Here is a 20718-nt window from a genome sequence, read left to right as displayed (position 1 = left end):
TTCAGCATATACTTCTGCCTCTTTGACTATCAGAAATAATAAAACTGCTAATTGGAGCATTTGAGATACATTACTGTGAATGCTTAGAAATTTGCTAACAAAATTGAAGGATTTTCATTACAACTAATTTAACATTTACCTTCCTTGTGGCAATAATATCTGGGTTGAAATTCACACATTTCATATACTAAATGGTGTTGCAACATGATATTTAAATGAGGCAAGGGAATGTTCATTGCCAATAACTTGAAATTTTATCTGTTGTGAACAAACAAAATAAATAAAATGTGAAGCAGAGATATACAATTTCAAGTGTTAAAATAAAATAAATCATAATCCTTGAAACATCGTCAAGTAGTTCGTGTATTTGATACACTTCGGAGATAAATGGTCGGACATATAGTGGGCTCAATGGATATGTTTCATAGAAGTACTGTATGTTCCAAAACTTCAGATATACTGTAGTATATATTCATAGGAAACATTCGCATATCTTGAGGCACTAGTCAGAAAGTAGTATCCTAGTGCAATGTTTCTCAACCTGTAGTATGCAACGATAGGACAGGTGATCCACAGGCAGACTTTAATAAATTAAATAAATATATATTTTTAATTATCCAAACAAAACAAATTAAAATTGAATAAGCAAGTAAAAATTATCGAAATCAAATGGAGACTAAAAAAAAAACAACAAATAGTGTCTGAATGTTCAAACGCAGAAGCAATAAAACTATATTGTTGTTCACTTCATCCCTCTTTTATTATTTGTCATTCTGCTACTAAATTTGTAGCTGCAGAATGATGAATAATAAAAGTGGGGTGAAGTGAAAAACAATATAATTTTATTGCTTCCGCCTTCCCTTGCTGTTTTGTCAGATTTGAAGTGAACATGTGTTATCCATATGTCAACCAATTGCTTGTTGTTTATCGATCTTTATTACTGAAGGTTTTCATCCTTCAACCAAAGCTCAGTATATCTTCAGAAGTGCTAAATGATACTTGGATAAAATGTGCCGTGAGTTAACCCCAGTATTAATAGGTGATGCTAACCCTAATTGTGATACACGTTTGTAATGGCGAGTAAATCTGATACTATTAAAGTAGAAGAAACAAGCAGTTCAAAGAAAAACTACAACAGGAAATATAACTGTTCATATTTGGAATTCGGGTTTACTTGGTGTGTGGAGATGAAAGTGAACAGAAACCTCAATGTGTTTTGTGTTATCGAATGAGTGCATAAAACCTGCAAAACTCCGACGACATTTAGAAACTAAACATTGTGATGTGAAAAATAAGCCAATTGAATTTTTTCAGCGATGCTTGGGGACATTAAATCATGGGAAAGATATAGTTTTGGCCATGGGTTTGATTAATAGCAAGGCACTGGAAGCATTCTAACTCTTAAGTTTGCACATAGCAAAAACAGGGAAACCTCATTCTATTGGGGAAAATTCGCTACTTCCAGCTATAAAAGAAGTGGTAAAAACTATGTTTGGCAATAAATTACTAAAAGATGTTGATTTGATTCCTCTTTCAAATGACACTGTCGGTCGCAGAATTAATGATATGGCAAGTGACGTAGAATCTCAGTTAATCGAAAGAGTTAAGAAGAGCCCTTATTTATACTAAGTAAGATATGCGCATGATAACAACATTCATGATGATATTCTGTTTTGTAGAACTCTGTCATCCTGAACAACCGGAGAAGAAATATTTCAAACTCTCAATAATTACATAATACACAAAGGGATCCAGTGGGAAAAATGCATGGGCTTCTGTTCGGATGGAGCTTGCGCCTTTACAGGCAGGCATAGTTGAGGGTTGTTTCTATGGTCAAGGAAGTGGCTCTGGATATCAATCGGATATACTGTTTATGAAACAATGTGTGACATAGAGAAAGGTTGGCCTCCAAAGGAATGACACTAGAATTTAAAACTGTGCTATACAACGCTGTAAAGCTAGTTAATTTTATTATGGTTCGACTGCTAAATAACACAGGTTATTTTCAGTATTCAGCGATGAAATGGACAGTGAATATACACAACTTTTGCTTCATTCTGAAATTCGCTGGCTTTTCAGGGGCAAAGTACTAACTAGGTTATTTCAATTAAGGCACGAAGTTCTATTGTTTGTAAATGAACGTAATTCTAATTTTGCATCACTCCTTGTTGACGAAGCATGGTTATCAACACTATCCTAACTTTCAGACATTTATTTCGAAATTAAATAAACTAAATCTCTCCCTTCAGGGAAATTCTTTAACTGTTCTTGATGCCTATGACAAAATAAAGGCATTCGAGAAAAAAAAAAAACTGGTGTTGTGCATTAGTTATTTAAAAGTCAGATAATTTGCACCTTTTCCAACATCGGAATCCTTTTTAGTGGAAAATGAATTTTTTTGTTGATTCTGAATTCCTGGAAAGGGTTTGTGACCACCTCAAAACTCTGAAACAGAATTTTGAAACATATTTTATGAATAACTTTTATAAGAAATTTCTGTGGGTTCGAGATCTATTACAGCCATGAGAATGACCTTTCGTTATCGAAAAAGGAACAGTTAATTGAACTTTCAAGTGACAGTGGGCTTAAAATGCAATTCTTGGTTTGACTCGATTCTGGATCTTGCCTTCAGTGAGAAGTGAATTTCCCGAATTATCTGAGGCAGCACTGAAAATTGTCATGTAGTTTTCTACAATCTATCTTTGTGAAAAAGGATTTTCATCGCCCCCTTCAAATAAAAACGAAATACAGAAATCGTCTTAGTGTGTGCTGATCTTCGACTGAAGTTGATCAATATTGAGCCAGATATCCAGCAACTCTGCAAAGGCCGAGAAGCTAAACCATCTCATTAAAAGTAATTAGTAACATTATTATATCATATTATTTATTTGGACTACAGTTTCCAGTTATTCTCGTTACTGGTTTTGGAATTAATCCATTTCCTAAAATCGAACAAAATCGGGGAAGAAATGAAAGTTATGCAAAGTGATGTCACGGCAAGGCTCAGCTCTCCTGGCGAGGAGGATAGATGGCTGCGTCCCATTTAGCGAAGTTCCATATCTCGTACGGTAGCTTGCGGGAATATGCAGCCGAGCACACGAATCGTTGCATACAGACAACAACATCCGTACAGTCATAGATTGTACAGAAACACACATTACAATGTAACGAATGCAAGCAGCATACAGGACGGATATAAATGAAACCACCACATGATTAATAAATCTATCAGATTTAAGATGACCACTGTTATGCCCCTGGATAAAACAGGACAGATATAATTAAAACAACCATTATAACACGATTATTACAAATCACATGCGTACAGTATATAGGGTATATGGTCACTGGCGGGGAAAATGCACCCGACCATGTGGATGGCACTTTGCAACTGACATTGTGGGTTGGACTGTTTACAGATATCGGGAATGACCTCACATAACAGGATATCTTAAATTTTTTTTGCTGGTCATGGAAAACTCCTCAGGGAAATAATTACTATTACTACGGGCAACTCCAGGGAGTCATTAGACTCATCGAGGGAGGCCCCAAATCATATTCATCACAACTATTCGACATTCTTACAGTATCTATCATACCTCGCCTTAAACTCATTCACTGTCACAGCATCCACCACAGACTCAGGGAGCACATTCCACTCATTCACTACTCTAAAAGTAAAGAACCCAGCTCTAACACCTTTACTAACCACACTTTTGCCCAGTTTCCATGGATGTCCCCCTAGTCCTCCCACAACCAGCCCTGTTCTCAAAAATATCTTCTGATTTAATTTTATAGAAACCCTTCAGTAATTTGAATGTCTCAATCATATCTCCCCTCCTCTGCCTATCAACCAATTTTTGCAACCCACAAATCCTCAACCTGTTCTCATACGGTTCATTCCACAGACCTGCTATCATCTTGGTCACTCGCCTCTGGATCCTCTCCACCTCCTCCCCATCAAGAAGAAACCTAGGTGACCAAATCTGAGCACAGTAGTCGAGATGGGGTCTTATCAAGGCTCGATACAGAGGAACAATAACCTGCTTGTCAACGTATTCTTCAGCAACCAAGTGATTTGATGAGCTGATTTGGCCACTTTTGCAATGTGTCCCCTAAATTTCAATTCCTTATCCACCAACACTCCTAAATCTCGTGCCTCATCATTTTCCTGGAGTACGGTTCCACCAATGCAGTAAACTGCCGCCAATCTTTTCACCCCAAAATGCATAACCTTACATTTTGCCACATTAAATTGACATCCATTCTCCTTAGCCCAGACATGCAATCTATCCAAATCATCCTGCAAACTTTTGACGTCATCTGCATTCACTTTTGCCCTACCCAACTTTGCATCATCCACAAACAAATGAACTGTTCCTCTCAGATCCTTTCCTATATCATTTATGAACAAATTAAACAGCAGTGGTCCAAGAACAGATCCTTGTGGCACACCACTAGTCACAGGCCGTCTTGTGGACTCTACTCCTGAGTAAACCACTCTCTGATATCTCTCCGTCAACCACCCTCCTATCCATCTCACTAACCCTATGTCCATTCCCATATGCTGCAATTAATGATTAGAATTCCATGTGGTATCCTGTCAAAGGCCTTAGCAAGGTCCAGTAGAATCACTGTAAACCCATTACCCTTATCCAGCTCAGCCGTCACTGTGTTATAATACGTGAGCAAGTTACTGAGGCATGACCTACCCTTCACAAAACCATGCTATCCCCGATACAGTATCCCATTTTCTTCTATCCAATCTTGTATTTTCCTCTTGACTATTTTCTCTAAGACCTTGATAATGATTCCTGTTATGCTGATTGGCCGGTAATTTTCAACAGCAGCCTTGGAACCACCTTTGTGCAGTGGAACTATTTTCCCCTCTTTCCACCCCCTTGGGACTGACCCAGTCCTGAGGCTCAAATTAAACAAAATGGGCAAGGGTACTGACAATTCTTTGGCCGCTTCACGTACGACACGAGCTGGTATACCATCCAATCCCACAGATGTATTGACATTGAGGTTCTGTAATAGACTAGTTACCTCTACTTCATTCATCACAATTCCAGTATAAGCTGTTGGTTCTTCCATTCCTGCAAAGTCACCACCCGGATGATATACTCTTGCAAAGTGCTCGCTCAGTAATTCCACAATATCGTCTGATTCAGTTACCTCCCTACCCTCAGCATTTTTTAAGATCATTCTACCATGAGCATTTTTCCTTTTACTTGCAACATATTGAAAAAACTGTTTGGGATTCTCTTTAGCCTGCGTGGCCAATTACCATCCTGGCCTGAGCTTTATACTGTTCCTGCGCCTGATGGTCACCCTTCTCCTTAAATTCCCTCCACAATTGTTTCTTTTTTTGCAGCTCAAGCTTAATAGTGTTATTTATCCATTTAACCCCTACTTGATTTATTATTCGGACTCTTGGTATACAGTCAACCATTGCCTCCTGCAAGCAGTTCTTAACCACCTCCCATGCACTATCAACATCCAGCCCTTGCAGTTTTACATGCCATGGCATTGAGCCAAGCACACACCTAAGCTTGTCATACTTACCAGCCCGGTAATTCCACATGTACCCTGTCTTAATTGTAAATTCGACTCAAAAATAAGGCGATTCATATCGGCCAGAAGTGTGTGTTTGTGTGTGTGTGTGGATGGGGGGGGGGGGCATTAATGGCTTTGGGATTCTGAGTGAAATTTTTGGGTATATGTAGGGGATGGTTTGGACAGGACAAGGGATGTCAAGTTCGTATTCGGTATTATGATGAATGGAGTAAGATAAGAAAAACATTTTTCCCTCGTCTCACAATGCACTTAGTGAATGGAACAGTGTACATGTCGCAGGTCGAATCAGAGAGTGCATGAAGATAAAAGTTGTTGTGGGGCTAGCTTCATGAGTACAGGGCAGATGAATGTGGATAAGATATAAAATATAAAAGTTGCAGTGGGTAGATGAATGGGGATTAAAGATAAACATCATTGTGGGCAGATGAATGAAGGTATCAGTGAGATGGCGCTAATATTCCCCATGGTACCAACGGCGGTAAGAATGTTGTTGTGGGGTGAGCTTAATGAGTGTGGGCAGATGAATGGGGATACATATAAAATATAAAAGTTGCTGTGGGCAGATGAATGGGGTATCAGCAGGAGGGCGCTGTCATACCCATTCATTTGCCTACAGCAAATCGGAAACTGATACCTTTATTTGTTTAATAAAAATTAAAACTTTGTTCAGTGATGTTACACTTTTAATCGTTTACTTCCAACTTAATTATGTTTCCATATGTATTTGTAAATGTTGTATGTAAATGTAATATGTATATGTTGTAAATGTTGGTAATCCCCCACATACATTTAAAAAAAATACATAACTTAGTGGCCCTTAGAATTGTTTTAGGCATTTTACTAATCCTTGGACTTGGAAAGGTTGAGAAATGCTGTCCTAGAGTATATATATAAAGCCTAATATATATATATATATATATTAGGCATTGACTTGTCTCTGCAACATAGTACTGTTCTTTTAATTTTTGGTTTTATTGAAAGTAATAGTAGAATGGCATCTAAATTTCCTACTTGCTAGGTGAAAAAAAAATGGGTGATATAAAACATTTAACAGAAAACTGAAATTAAAAAAGATTTAAGGGGGAGGGTGCCAAGGTCTCAGATTTTGTTACTGCAGTAAATATTTTAGCACAGAAAGCCTTTTTTAAGCCTCCCCCCCCACATAGAATCTTCTAAGAAGATGCTGAGTAAACAGATGACACCGACAAACCCAAGAACAGAGATCGTTGATGATGTAATGTGTTAAATTGATCAGCAGACAAGAAAAGAAAATTAACGGAACAAGTTGACTAATTAGAGAAAATGCAAAATACTTTCATGAAAAAATGCACATGCATAGTGATGGATGGTTGTCCAGGTTTAAGTATTGCCATTATAACCAGCAGCTATATACAAGTAGCTCAGTTGTGAAGTTACTTCATGCGAAAACTTTGCCTGCTTACACTTAAATAAAGGATGAAACCAAGAATATAATTTCTTGGCATCTTTAATTTATAGTATAATCAAGTGAAAAAACTTTCAACATCTATTGCTAATCCAGAGTATTTTAGTAATAAAAGTGTGACACCTTTTGAGTACTTTATATATGACTTTATATATATTTGTATATAACAGTGGGACAAAATGCCATGTCATTGGTGCCTTCTGACTAGCACCAACCATAGAATTCCAACTTCTGCATACTGATATCTTAGCCCTGAGGTAAAAATGTTTCTATTATAACACAAAGTTTCTCGTGATATTACATGTGATATAACACAAGTTAATGAAATAATTTAGGAAGGATAAACACACTGATTTGCTTGCCAAGTAGCTGTTGTCTGAAGTTACTTGGCTTATCAGGTATACATGAACACAGTTAAATTGTGCACTACATAATTAATAACATTATTACTGTTAAACCAGCACTATTTATAAAAAAGAAATCAGCAGAGAATATTGCTTTAAATCAATATGATGAATACATTGCAACAAAATGAATAATTACAGGCTTTTGACAAAAGTTTGGTTTCCTAATTTGAAGAGACATGGTGCTTTTGTAAAAGTGAAATGCTAAAACATGTTTGTTTATACAGAGAGTTTGGGGAGGAAAGGAAAGAGAAAACCACAACTAATTGCTTGATGTGATAGCAAAAAGAAGAAAATACCAGAAAAGGAAAAAAATGTGAACAAAAAGTCAGGGAGCTCTAACCTAACAACTTGCAGAGACATACTTGCAATTCATTGACCAAAATGTATTATTTTAGTTAACTTTAAAATCATCAGCAAATCTTTATTTAGTCCTTCCAAACTCTTTGGAAGCTAGAAGATGAGTTGAGTGAAATTTCCATGGCAGACTGGACACTGTTATTTGTTTGCTGTATTTTATTTATTTATTTATTTTTTTTAATGGGAGGGGAGTTTGAATTCCATATTTGACTAAAAGTAAGTTGAAAACAGTTCAGGAGAAAAACAAAGGGTTTGCATTAAAAAACAGGCTAAATATAGCGAGTGAAACTATCATTTTTGTCTAAAGTTTGTTGTGATATCCCTTTCTTCAATGCCTCCCTCTTTTTTTTGTTTGTTGTTTTGTTTGCTTGTGAGAAAGTCATTATACTGAAAATGTTATTTACTATTTTTTTTTTTTTTTTAATCGATGAAACCAAAAAGCTTCAGTGATTATATTTTAATTTAACAATAACATCAAAAACATGCATTGGTTCCAAGAGTAGTGCTTCCCTGCAGCTCATGCAGTGTACCTTCAAGTTAATTCTTCAAATCCATTTCCCAATAAGGTCAGATAAATAGTAGATGGTAGATTACTGTATTTTTGATTTTACACAATTGCTTGCCAACCTGCTTTTATTTATTGTTCATTTCTGCAAGCAAACAGACTGGGACTGGCTTTTCAATTAACTGTCCTATAACATAGTGCATTTCATACCAATTAGGTGAGTACACTGTGTGTGTGTGTGTGTGTGTGTGTGTGTGTGTGTGTGTGTGTGTGTGTGTGTGTGTGTGTGTGTGTGTGTGTGATAGCATAAATAATTTTTTGTCCAATGAATTCTGTTCAGTAATTCTGTGGAAAATTTAAATTAAATAAGGAAATTATTAAAACAATGTTTTATACAGCTTTTACTTCCTCAGAGTAAAACCACATTTTTCCTCACTGCTCCAGTTTGTGTGTGTGTTTTGTAGATTTATGTTTGTAGCAATTTCTGAGAATGTTATTTCCGAAAACACATCATTTATGTGCAATACAATTCTGCTATGTTCTTTGTATGGATGGAGAATGTTAAGTATTGCAAAGTAAACAATAATATGGCATCAAAGTATTTACACACTTCTAATTCATTTAAAGCATATAAAGGTATAACCTCTAAATTTTCATAATCATTCCTTAGTTTTATCTTTCATTAGACATGTTTTATCAGCATCTGACTAAAGTAATAAATTTGAAAAAAATAATGATTACTTGTTATAACTGGTAATTAACTTACGGAATTTACGGAAAACAAGATTACTTGTTAATAATGAAACTTATCAATTTTCATTATTACAATAAAAACATTACCAAGGACACGCAGCTGGAGAAAATTTTCGGTGTTCTTGTGCCAAATTTATAGATAAAATATTCTGATAGTTGGCTTCTGAACTACGTTTAGATGCTACTCGATTAGAATCCCTAGAAAAGAAATGATACAATAATAAAGATTAATAAGACAAATGTATATCTATATTTGTGGATACAGGAAATTTCCTAATATTATACTCAGTTTGCATGAAATATTAGATAGTTTTTTTAATCTTTCACAATCTATTACTACACTCAAACTGGAATGACAACAGTGATATACTGCTATAGATCACCTGCATATGTTACAAATGATGTCCAGAACTGTGGCACTTTTTTTTTATAAAAAGAAAAAATATACAGTAGCCAACTTGTAAAACCTCTATCATACTTTCCTAAAACGACTAACTGTGTTTCATAGTATAATCTGAATAAGCGAATAATCTAAATTCAAGTTCTTTATGAATGATCAATTTAGATATTTCATTTTTTTTCCCCACATAGTTGCGATATGCAGATGAATGAATGCAATGCTGAAGCTGGTGAGGGGTATTTACTGATTGGAGATAGGAGAGATTTCTCAAATGATAGAACTAGGAAGAAGTGACAAGGACTAGGGGCATTCCTACAAGTTGCACACTGTGCTGAATAAGAGTGAGAACTTTTTTTTTTCATACTTGGAGAATGGATGACACAAAAGACCACAACATCCTATGGTCTGAAACATGCCTACTTCATCAATGTTAGTATAAATTTGAATGCTGGTTTAAAGTAAGTGTTGAGGCCTTACTTCACTGTCAAAAATCAATAAAATAAAAATAAATAATATATTTTTTTTAAAATAGATAATAAATGATCAGTATCGCAGTATTTCCTCAGTTATACCATTGTGTTGCTTTATGTATAACACAATCCAGCTCTTACTTTTTCAAATCAATCCATTGTTCACATTCTACTTTGTAATTAACTGTTGTCATCCCCGATGATGGCCTGTAATATTCAGGCTAAAATATATATAGCCTTAATTAAACATTATTACTTATCCCTTGTGTTTTATGTGTTACTCTGAAGAAATAACATTTGTATTTGTTGCTTAGAAAGATCTCAGCTGTTTTAGTCTTTGTTTTGGTAACACCTATTATGTTGATCTGATACTTATCCAATTCTTTTGTCAATTTTGTGTCAAAAAAAAAAAAAATCAATTCTTTATACTCAGTACTTTATATATATGTTACAGTTAAAGTAATAAATCCAGTTATTATTAATAATTACCGGTTAAAGTGAATAATTCCTAGAGGATTCTGGTAAATGTAATAAAAACATGTTTATAAGTTTTGTATAGAGGTTTTCATTCTCAATAGAAATTATAACTTAATTATAACTAACTTAGGTTAGGTTAGTTTATAATGAAAAAAGTAAGGAAAGTTTTCGGTGGGAAATCATTATAAACTAACCTAACCACCTAACCATTTTCGGTTGGAAATCATTATAAACTAACCTAACCTTTATTGGTTACGTTAGTTTATAATGAAAAAAGTAAGGAAAGTACTTCTTTTGCACTCAATGAAATCGGAAATCATTATAAACTAACCTAAACTAAACTAACCTGGATGTCGCATGTAGAACCAGAGTGTAATCATAGTTTGTTGTGGGCAGATAACGGGGATGAAATATAAACGTTGTTGTGGGCTGAGCTTAATGATTACGGGTAGATAAATGGGGATAACAAATAAAAGTTGTTGTGGGCAGATGAATGGGGATAATAAATAAATCAGAGAGGAACTGATCAGTGTTTTTCTCCATTGATGAGGAAAGAGGTACAGCAACGACGTTTATCTATAATCCCCATGCATCTGCCCACAACAACAACTTTTATTTATTATCCCCATTTATCTGCCTGCAATCATTAAGCTCGGCCTACAACAAGGTTTATCTTTCATCCCATTAATCTGCCCACGACAAACTATGACCACACCCTGGTTCAACATGCGACATCCAGGTTAGTTTAGTTTAGGTTATTTATGATTCCCAACCGATAAAGGTTAGGTTAGTTTATAATGATTTCTGATTTCACTGAGAGCAAATAAAGTACTTTCCTTACTTTTTTCATTATAAACTAACCTAACCTAAGCTGTTATAATTTCTATTGAGAATGAAAACCTATATACAAAACCTATAAACATGTTTTTATTACATTTACCAGACTCCTCTAGGAATTATTCACTTTAACCAGTTAAAATGATTAATTCTCGTAAATTATTCACTTTAACCAGTTAATAATAATAACCGGTTAAAGAAAATCCGGTAATTATTAATAATAACCGGATTTATCACTTTAACCGTAACACACACACACACATATATATAGGAAACAGACAACATAAATTTTACTTAGTTTTTCAAAATATCACTGATCCATGGATTGGACAAGGTTTTCTTCTAGAAGTCTAAATTTGATACGTGTGAAATGAAACTAATATTGGTACAGCTTGTAGGGAAATTGCATCAATTGCCATCAATTTTGCACTTAATAACCACATCTGCGAATAGTACATAGACTTGCTCATTAAAATTCAGTATTTATGCAGAGATATAACAAGATTTTTTAAAATGCCAAGTAGAACATTATTTCCTTTAGAAATTGCAGAGTAGTTTGGTATATAAAATAATCTTAAGTGGAAATGTCATCATCATCAAATTCCTGCCACGTACCCTCAAGGGGGTGTACAGGATATCACAGTACTACATGAAAAAAATTACATCATTACTAACTTCCTATCTACAATTATTCTACAAAACAGTCTGTTACTTGTCAAGACTCCAACATTATCAGATCTTATATTTCTATTGTCTAAGGCACTTTGTACCGTATCAATCCACCTACATCTTGGTCTTCCTCTGGGTCGTTTTGCTGCCAACCTGGCAGAGAACACTTGTTTTGCTAATCTTTCTTCGCCCATTCTGTTTAAGTGACCATACCACCTGAGATTAGCTCTGCTAACGTATTCCTGGATGTTGACAATGTCAAGTTCTTTCCTAATATCCTCGTTTTTAATATGATATTGCCATTGATGCCATCTGTTCACGCCTCTAATCTTTCTCAGGACTCTCATATCTGCAGTCTCTAGTCTTTGGTCAAGTGTTTTACTTCTGACCCAGCTCTCAGATCCATAAGTTAAAACTGGTTTGAACACAGTCTTGTTTACAGCTAATTTAGTGTTCCGACTAATTTCTCTCATATTCCATATGAATTTATTCAATTGACTTCCCACCATACCAGCTTTGCTGATTCTGTTGTCTATTTCTATATTTAATTTACCATCTTCAGTAAAAATCGTGCCTAAGTAGCTGAAATGTTTTACTTGTTCCACAGGTTCTCCATTCACAACACAGTTGACATTTTCAATGATTCTGCCTATTTTCATTGTCTTTGTCTTTTTATTGCTGACCTTCATACCTATTACAACAGCTATTCAATTTAGTCAGAGAATCTTGCAGACTTGTAGCCGATTTATTTAGAAGTATAACATCATCAGCATAAAGCAAAGAGCTGACATTAACATCTCCAATTTTGATATCAGGTTTAATACCATTTCCTTCATAATGTGATCCATATAGATGATGAATAACAGAGGGGATAATGTACATCCTTGTCTCACACCAGATTTAACATTAAACCATCTTCCTGTACTTCCTTCAATTCTAACTGCTGACTTACAACTCAAATAAAGACTAAGTATTGCTTGATATAATGCCCCATTGACACCATACAACTGTGCATTCTGAAAAGCTTCTCTCTTGGCACCTTGTTCATATGCCTTTTCCAGATCTATAAAACTTAAATACAGATCTTTGTTATATTCCCATGCTTTCTCGACTATATGTCGTAAAGTGAAGATCTGATCCTGACAGCCTCTATTTGGCCTGAATCCAGCTTGTTCTTCACCAAGCTTTTCTTCCACAATTCTTCTCAACCGTTTCTCAAGTATACTTACATAGATCTTGCCAGGAACACTCAGTAGGGAAATACCTCTGTAATTCTCACATTCAGTTTTATTTCCCCTTTTATATATGGGTACTATTAGAGCTCTACTCCAATCATCGGGAATTCGACCCTCTGTCCAGGCTTTCTGAACTATGCAGTGCAGCCACTGTAAGACTCTTATACCACCATACTTCAGCATTTCTGGTCAAATATCATCTACCCCTGCTGCCTTTCCACATTTCAAGCCTTTGATGGCTTTTTCTACTTCAAGTATGGATATGTATTCCTGACTGCATGCCTGGTCAGTGTTTTTTACCACTGTGCTGTCATCACTGCTTGTTTTATTTAGCAGTTTTTCAAAGTAATTACTCCATACTTCAAGGATATCTTTTTCTCCCATTTTCATGTCACCTTTATCATCTCTAATTCCTTTTACAGCACTCTTTCCTCCATTCCTAAGCTTCTTCAAGAACCTCCAGAATATTTTGCCACCTTCTTGATATTTATTTTCTATATTCTTGCCAAAGTCCTCCCATGACTTTTGTTTAGCTAGTTTTACACAGTGTTTAGAATTCTTGCATTTGTCTCTGTATTCTGTTAAGAGCACAAGCTGACTTATTTGAAGCATATCAAAAGGAACTTTTGATATGCTTTCTTCTTTTCCTTCACTGCCTCTTTAACTTCCTCTGTCCACCAGGGAGTTCTGATTTTTTTATCCTTGCACACAACCTCACCACATGCCTCTCTGACAGAATCAATCAATGTTTTCTTCAGAGTTTGCCACTGAATCTCCAAGGTTTGATTCCTGTTCTCAAACTCTTTCATTTTCTTTTCAATAATCTTTCTGTATTTTAGTCTACAGTTCACATCTGAGAACTGCTCAACTTTTATTCGCTTTAAAACTTTCTTACATGTTATTCTTTTCATGAAATTCAATTTTATCCTGCTCAAGACTAAATAGTGATCACTTCCAATTTCAAATCCTCTGTACACTCTGGTGTCTTGCACCAGGGAGAAAACATCACTATCAACAATAACATAGTCAATGAGACTTTTCTTATTCCTAGCCTCTTCTCTCCATGTGAATTTGTGCACATTTTTATGTTGGAACATGGTGTTAGTAATAACCAGTCCATGTCCTGAGCAGAAATCCAACAGATATTTGCCATTATTATTAGCTTTGCTCTTTTCTCCAAATTTTCCCAAAATATTTTTGTTGTATGTCTCACAATCATTTCCTACTCTACTATTTAGATCCCCAACAAGGACTAACTTTTCCTATTTCATTGTGTCAGTTGCTTTTTCTAAAGCGTCAAAAAATTCCTCCACTTCTACCTTAGTAGAACCTTCTGTGGGACCATAGGCACAAATAAGTCTCATTGCCCAGTTCCCCATTCTCACATTTGCCCACATTACTCTACTTGAGACTGACTGCCATTCAAGAAGATTAGCCTCGTATTTTGTGTTGAATATTATGGCTACTCCTTCTTTTCCTTGATTGTCATTGCCTGAATATAACATTTTGTATTTTTGCTCAGAAAGATCTCACTAGTTTTTGTCTTTTTTGTTTCAGTCACTCCCATTATGTCGATCTGGTACTTTTCTAATTCCTCAGCTAGCTCCATTTCTTTGCCATTCAGGCTTCTTACGTTGATAGTACCAATCTTTAACTCTGATGTTGAGTTGGGGTTTGTTTTCAGATTTGTTCCAGTAGCTGACTTTTCGCTGTTCGCCCTGGTTCCCTGGCAAAAACAATGGGGCCCTTGTTTAACCGGGCGACACCCCAGCCGGCATGAAATTTTGTCATGTTGTACCATCATTTTTTTATTTTGGTTTAATCAATAAGAATACAATTTGGTCGGCTAAATCTCAAATTGCCAGCCCATCCTCGTTCGTTCAGTATCAAAGTAGATCCCCAACAGGGTGCACCACGAGAAGGTGAGGATTGGACATTAGGTCAGAAGCCCTGGTCGGTTCTCCGCATTCCTTTAAAGGCTATGTGGAGGTCTTCTCTCAATTATACAGCTTTGATCCTTAAGCACCCTGTTAAATAACCATATTGGTTACAAAGTTTGGTGGGCTGCATGTTATTACTTGTCAGCAGGCCTCATGCCTGATGATTGAAGGCAGTTGTGGATGGTGGAGACCAAGAAATGTAGAGTAAGTGCCCTCGATGAGTGTTTGGACTCCCTGGAAGTGTTACGTAATAATAATAAATAAATATATAAAACTAAAGTTTTACAGCAGAACAAACATTAAACACATCTTTATAGTCTTCTTTATATTAAACATTTTCTTGTGTTGGGGTTCTAACGTCATGTTCTAGATGCTATATAGGTTGCAAATAGGTTCTCCAGATACTTGAACTACTAATCCATCATTCTTGTTTAGATTTGGATGATGTTTCAGCATTTCACAAGCTTCCTTGAACTTTCTTTCAAACTAGGTTTTGTTCCAGTGTAGGGATCCAGTTGATTCTGTGACATGTTTGAAGTGCATGGTCTGACAGACCTGTTTACTACAGTGGAGGAATTGAATGTGCCTTTAATTTTGTCTTTTCTTATTGGGATGGTATACCTGTTTTCCACTATGTAGGGTAGGTAGGTTGCAGATGCACTGAATTTTGTATATCCTTGGATGGACCCAGGTAGGGAAGGGCATCTTCGGATGAGCTGAGTATATTTTGCAATTTTGAGGAGGTTTGAAGGTTGCCTTAATGTTGTATTTATGTAGTGTTCTATATTTGCTGATATTCCCCTAACATATGGTATGGCTATGGCATTCTTGTAATTTTTTTGCATTTAATGATATTATTGTGGAGGATCTTGTGAACTATTTTTCTGTTGTAGCAATCTTTATAAAAGTTTTTCTAATAATTTCATATTCTTTGTTCAGCGCCTGCTCACTAGAGCAAATTGTTCGGCCTCTATGTTTGAGGGTGCTAATGAAAGCTAGTTTTTGTGTTGGATGGTGGCATGAATTTTTATGTATGTATTGGCCTGTGTGTGCAAGTTTGTGGTAGACAATGAATGAAAGGCAGTCTGAGGGAAGACATGTGACAAGCGTGTCTAGAAAAGGAAGAGAATTATTGTTTTCAATCTCAATGATAAACTGGATATGTTTGTTCAGGTGTCTTAGGAATATATTTAATGTTGCACAGCCTGGGGACCAAATGGCAAAAATATCATCAACATTTTTGAGCCAGATTTTGGGCTTTAGGTTTGCTGAATCTAAACTCGTTGCTATAAGTCTTCCATGTAAAAGCTAGCTATTGGGGGGGGGAGGGGGGGGAATGGTGAGCCCATGGCTGTACCTTCTTTTTGCAGGCAGAAATTATTTTGCCACACAAAATATCCTGGAGTGATGTACGTGGGCAAAGAGGGCCATGATATTGGCCAGAAATATGTTCTGTATGAGAAGTATAGTGAGACATTAGTGAAAAGGGCAGTTATGTCAAAGCTGACTAATACTTCATCATTGGGTGTGATGTTTCTAATTTTGTTTTTGTTGATGAATTGTATTTTTTATATTGGGGGTGGGGGGTGGGGAGAATGACCTACCAACTCCTTGAGTGTAGCTGCTAGTCTCTTGGCTAAGTGATAATTGGAAAACTGTCAATCCCTTCAACTATTGGTCATAGTGGTGTGTTTGTTTTGTGTATTTTAGGCAGGTCATAAACTGTGGGAGTGTGGGCATAATGTGGTAATAGCTTTTTACTTGTTTCCACTGGCCATGTGATCACTGACTTCATTAATTCTGTTGTTTTATTTTTTGATGCGGTTTGTAGGATTGTAGTTAACCAATTGTTATGTGTTGTGGTCAGATACTAATTGGTTCATTTTTTCAAGGTATGCTTGTCCAATCAAGAACAACAGTAGCATCGCCTTTATCTGCCTTGGTAATAACAATGTCTTGGTTATTTCTCAGAGATTTAAGGACTATGATTAAATTGCAACTTAGCTGTTTATTAGAATTTAGTATGTTGGATGTTTGCATCTGTATTTTATCAGTTATATTGGAGAGGAGAGATTTTAGACCTCTTTCAATGTGGTATATGAAGTTTTGTTTGTTTACTGACCTTGGTGTGATAGCATAGTTTAAGCCTTTTTGCAGAAGTGAGAGTTCTTTGTTAAAGTTGTAGCTGGATGTGTTGATAACTTGGCTATGGTCCATTGGTAGTTGGTTGCTCCTTACTTTACATGTTTGTGATTGGCTACTCATGGCATCTAGATTGATCCTTCAAAGAAAGAATGCAGAACTCTTCACAAAATCAACCTAATCTAAAATGTAATGATGGTCTAAAAATTTCAAAATTCTAAGAAATAGCAACTTTTTTTTTTTAATTAATTAATTTTTTTTTTTTTTAATGGGGAACCAATCCACAAGAGGTTGGTCAAGTTATAGTACACCAGTACTGTGGATGGGTAAGAAGGAACTTGTCACATTTATTATGAAGACCTGTGGATTGTATTCCTTGAGAAAAACATAATATAACTATTCCAGAGGCAACAGTGGAAGAGATAAACAAAGAGGAGAAAATTGTTCTGTGAGTTTGGAGATGCATTGTGAGGGAGTTTTGATTAGTTACTGCTTGCATTTGAATTGATTTGACAGAGAGTGGGAATATTATTGACTAATTCTAATGAACAGTAGCTGTAGAGGTATTTATAAAAGATGCAAGCAGCAGAAACTGAGTGCCTGTGTGAAAGTGAGTGGGGGATCATTGATCAGTCTGACTGCTCTTTTCTGTACAGAGTCCAATATCTTTAGCAAGCTCTCAGGGGCAACACCTCAGATATCAGAGCAATATTCAATGGTCAGATGGATTTGCATCACTTTGGAAAGAACTGGAGTAAGAGAAATTGGATGGCAGTTTGAGGATATAGATTTGTCTCCATTTTTTCAAGATAGGTTAAATATCAGCTAATTTCCAAACTGCAGTGTAGACAACCAGGAATAAGAGAGTCTAAAAAGACAACACAGAATGGGAGTCAACTCTGGAGCACAGACTTTTAGGACAATTGGCCATCGCGCGGGGGGGGGGCAAGGAGACTTTTTGGTATTCAATTTGAGCAAAATTCTCCTGATCTCTTTTTGGCAAAAGGACACACTGCAGAACTGAGTGTAGTGCTGCGTGTGTTATGTACGATTTACATAGATTGTCCCACTTGGCTTTCTTGTAATGCCATATGATAAGTGGATGCTAGTGGTTGTGTTTGTGTTATTTCATGGGAGAAGAGATCAGCACAAGTTTGTGATCTGAACTACATAGAGGACAAACTGCATTCACAGTGTACTTGGATAGTGAGGAAGAAGTCCAAGGTATTTGGAGAGTGGTTAGAGTTGTGTGGTATTCTGGTAGGCATATGTACTATTTGTGTACATTGGTGCAAGAGAACCAGTTGATGTTGTGAACATTAAGGTCTTCAAGGAAAAATGATCTCACCGTTAGGAGAGTTGCATTGAAGAATACTAACTTTTAAGGAAAGGAAATCGAAAAGTTCAGAATAGTTGGTAGCATTATGAGAGCAAGTAGAGACAGCAAATGAATTTGAAACAATGGGATACAGAAATTTTCAGCCAGAGGTGGTCAAAACCAGGAGATTCCAGGTTGGGCACTCTTTGATGTGGTGTTGGAGCAAACATATCCATAAACCCCACCTTTGGGATGAAAGGAGTCAAAGAGTGCATAACTAGGAAATCTAAGGTGAGCAGTGCTTAGGGTGTATAAATTTGGGTTTCTGTCAGGAAAATTAAATGAGGTTTTCAGACTGGAGATGGAAATGGACATCATTGAGGTTTGACTGGAGGCCATGTATATTGGTGTAGCATATTAAGAAGGTTCTGCAAGGTTTGCTGTTGACCACATTGTCACACACATTCCCTATGCATTGATAGACTTCGAGTTTCTATGCTGGCTGGTAGTAGGACTGGATTTCTGCATTAGTACTCCTTTTTTTTTTTTTATAATTAATTGTCCACGTATTGTTTCCACTTTGTCATATTTTTTATTTTGTTCCTATTGCGCTTAATTAATATCTGACGTGACATGTGGTAGCACCTTCTGACATGTTATTAATGGAAGTTATGAATGATGATCTGCTTGCTGGAATATCGCAAGTCAACTTTGACTATTCTTGGGAGTTTTGTTCTATTATTCCATGTATTTACTAAATCACTTAAGGAATTGACAACATAGATACGAATATAAATTAAATTACACTTTAATAAATATTTCCGATATTTCGGCAACGTCACATTACCATCTTCAAAAGGAACTTATAAAAAAAGGCATGTGCACATAGGCACTACAACACAGTAACTGAGAATGAAGTGATGAAGCTATTGTTCTCCTAAAAGTTGATAGTGCCCTTCAGCCCAACAGCCAAGAACACCTACTTAGCCTGCTAGAGGGTACCATCAGGACTTTCAGGAGAACAACAGCTTCATCACTTCATTCTCAGTTACTGTGGCGTAGTGCCTATGTGCACGTGCCTTTTTTTATAAGTTCCTTTTGAAGATGGCAACGTGACGTTGCTGAAATATCGGAAATATTTATTAAAGTGCAATTTATATTCGTATCTACGTTGTCAATTCCTTAAGTGATTCAGTAATGCATAACCAACGTATAAGCCTGTCTACAAGAATTCCATGTATTTGTGAACCAAAGCAGTGACACCTGACAATATTACTGGGATCATGATTATTAACTGACTTAAGGAATTCACAGCGTACTCTAGAATATAAATTAAAATTAAACTTATTTAAGTTAAGGGATATTGCATCACATATTGTTTCTTAGCCGAATAAGAAACTCAAAGAGGTTCATGCTGAATATCGAAACTATATAAAGTTCGGCGATTCCAAGCGTAAGCAAATACCTGGAAAGCAGCACCTGATCCATTTAGGTAGTGCAAACTGAGGCAACTCATTGAAAGGGTGGAGCAAACTCCGATCGCTATTATTGGTATTTACCCATAATGTGAACTTAGCTCCTAGGAACTGTATTACTGTTCAACATAATGAGAGAAGGTAGGGATGTAAGTTCTCTCATAGAAGGGATGTAAGTTCTGTTCGCTACAAACTTGGTATTAACTAGGTCTACCTACTCACTGATGAGATCTCAAAAAAGATTGAAACCAGTCTGGGTAGTGTCCTTCTCTCATAATGTTGAACAGTAATACAGCTCCGAGGAGCTAAGTTCACATTATGGGTAAATACCAAGAATAGTGATTGGAGCTTGCTCAACCCTTTCTATGAGTTGCCTCAGTTTGCACTACCTAAATGGATCAAGTTGGAATCACCGAACTTTATATAGTTTCTATATTCGGCATGAAACTCTTTGAGTTTCTTATTCGGCTAAGAAACAATATGGGATGCAATATTCCATAACTTAAATAAGTTCATGTCGCCGAATTGAAGCCTTTGGCTCTTCATATAATTAAAATTAAACTTTAATTAGGTATAGTTTTCTGGGAAAATTTCCATGCTACTCCTACTCCTAACACTATTATTATAATTACGGCTAGTATAGCCTGTTTTTGTTTAGGAGTGTCCCTTATTTTAAATACATTGGCTATTATAACTCAAAAAAGGGGTA

The 20718-nt window shown here is 36.1% G+C and overlaps 1 protein-coding gene across 2 annotated transcripts in view; it reads right to left on the bottom strand.

Moving 5' to 3' along the window:
* Positions 1-20718, bottom strand: part of LOC150096231 (inhibitor of Bruton tyrosine kinase) — a 334746-nt gene that overhangs the window by 44252 nt on the left and 269776 nt on the right. For both annotated transcript variants that reach the window (XM_090408899.1, XM_090408900.1), the window contains one exon: positions 9134-9244. In XM_090408899.1, the coding sequence (XP_090265025.1) occupies positions 9134-9244 (111 nt within the window). The remainder of the gene's footprint in view (positions 1-9133; positions 9245-20718) is intronic.

This window comes from Typopeltis vanoorti, chromosome 19 (genome assembly GCF_054136105.1).
Source record: "Typopeltis vanoorti isolate ZY-2024b chromosome 19, IOZ_Tvanoo_1.0, whole genome shotgun sequence".
NCBI lineage: Eukaryota > Metazoa > Arthropoda > Arachnida > Uropygi > Thelyphonidae > Typopeltis > Typopeltis vanoorti.
The sequence above is the reverse complement of the archived record's forward strand: the minus strand, read 5'-3'. Positions and strand labels throughout refer to the sequence as shown.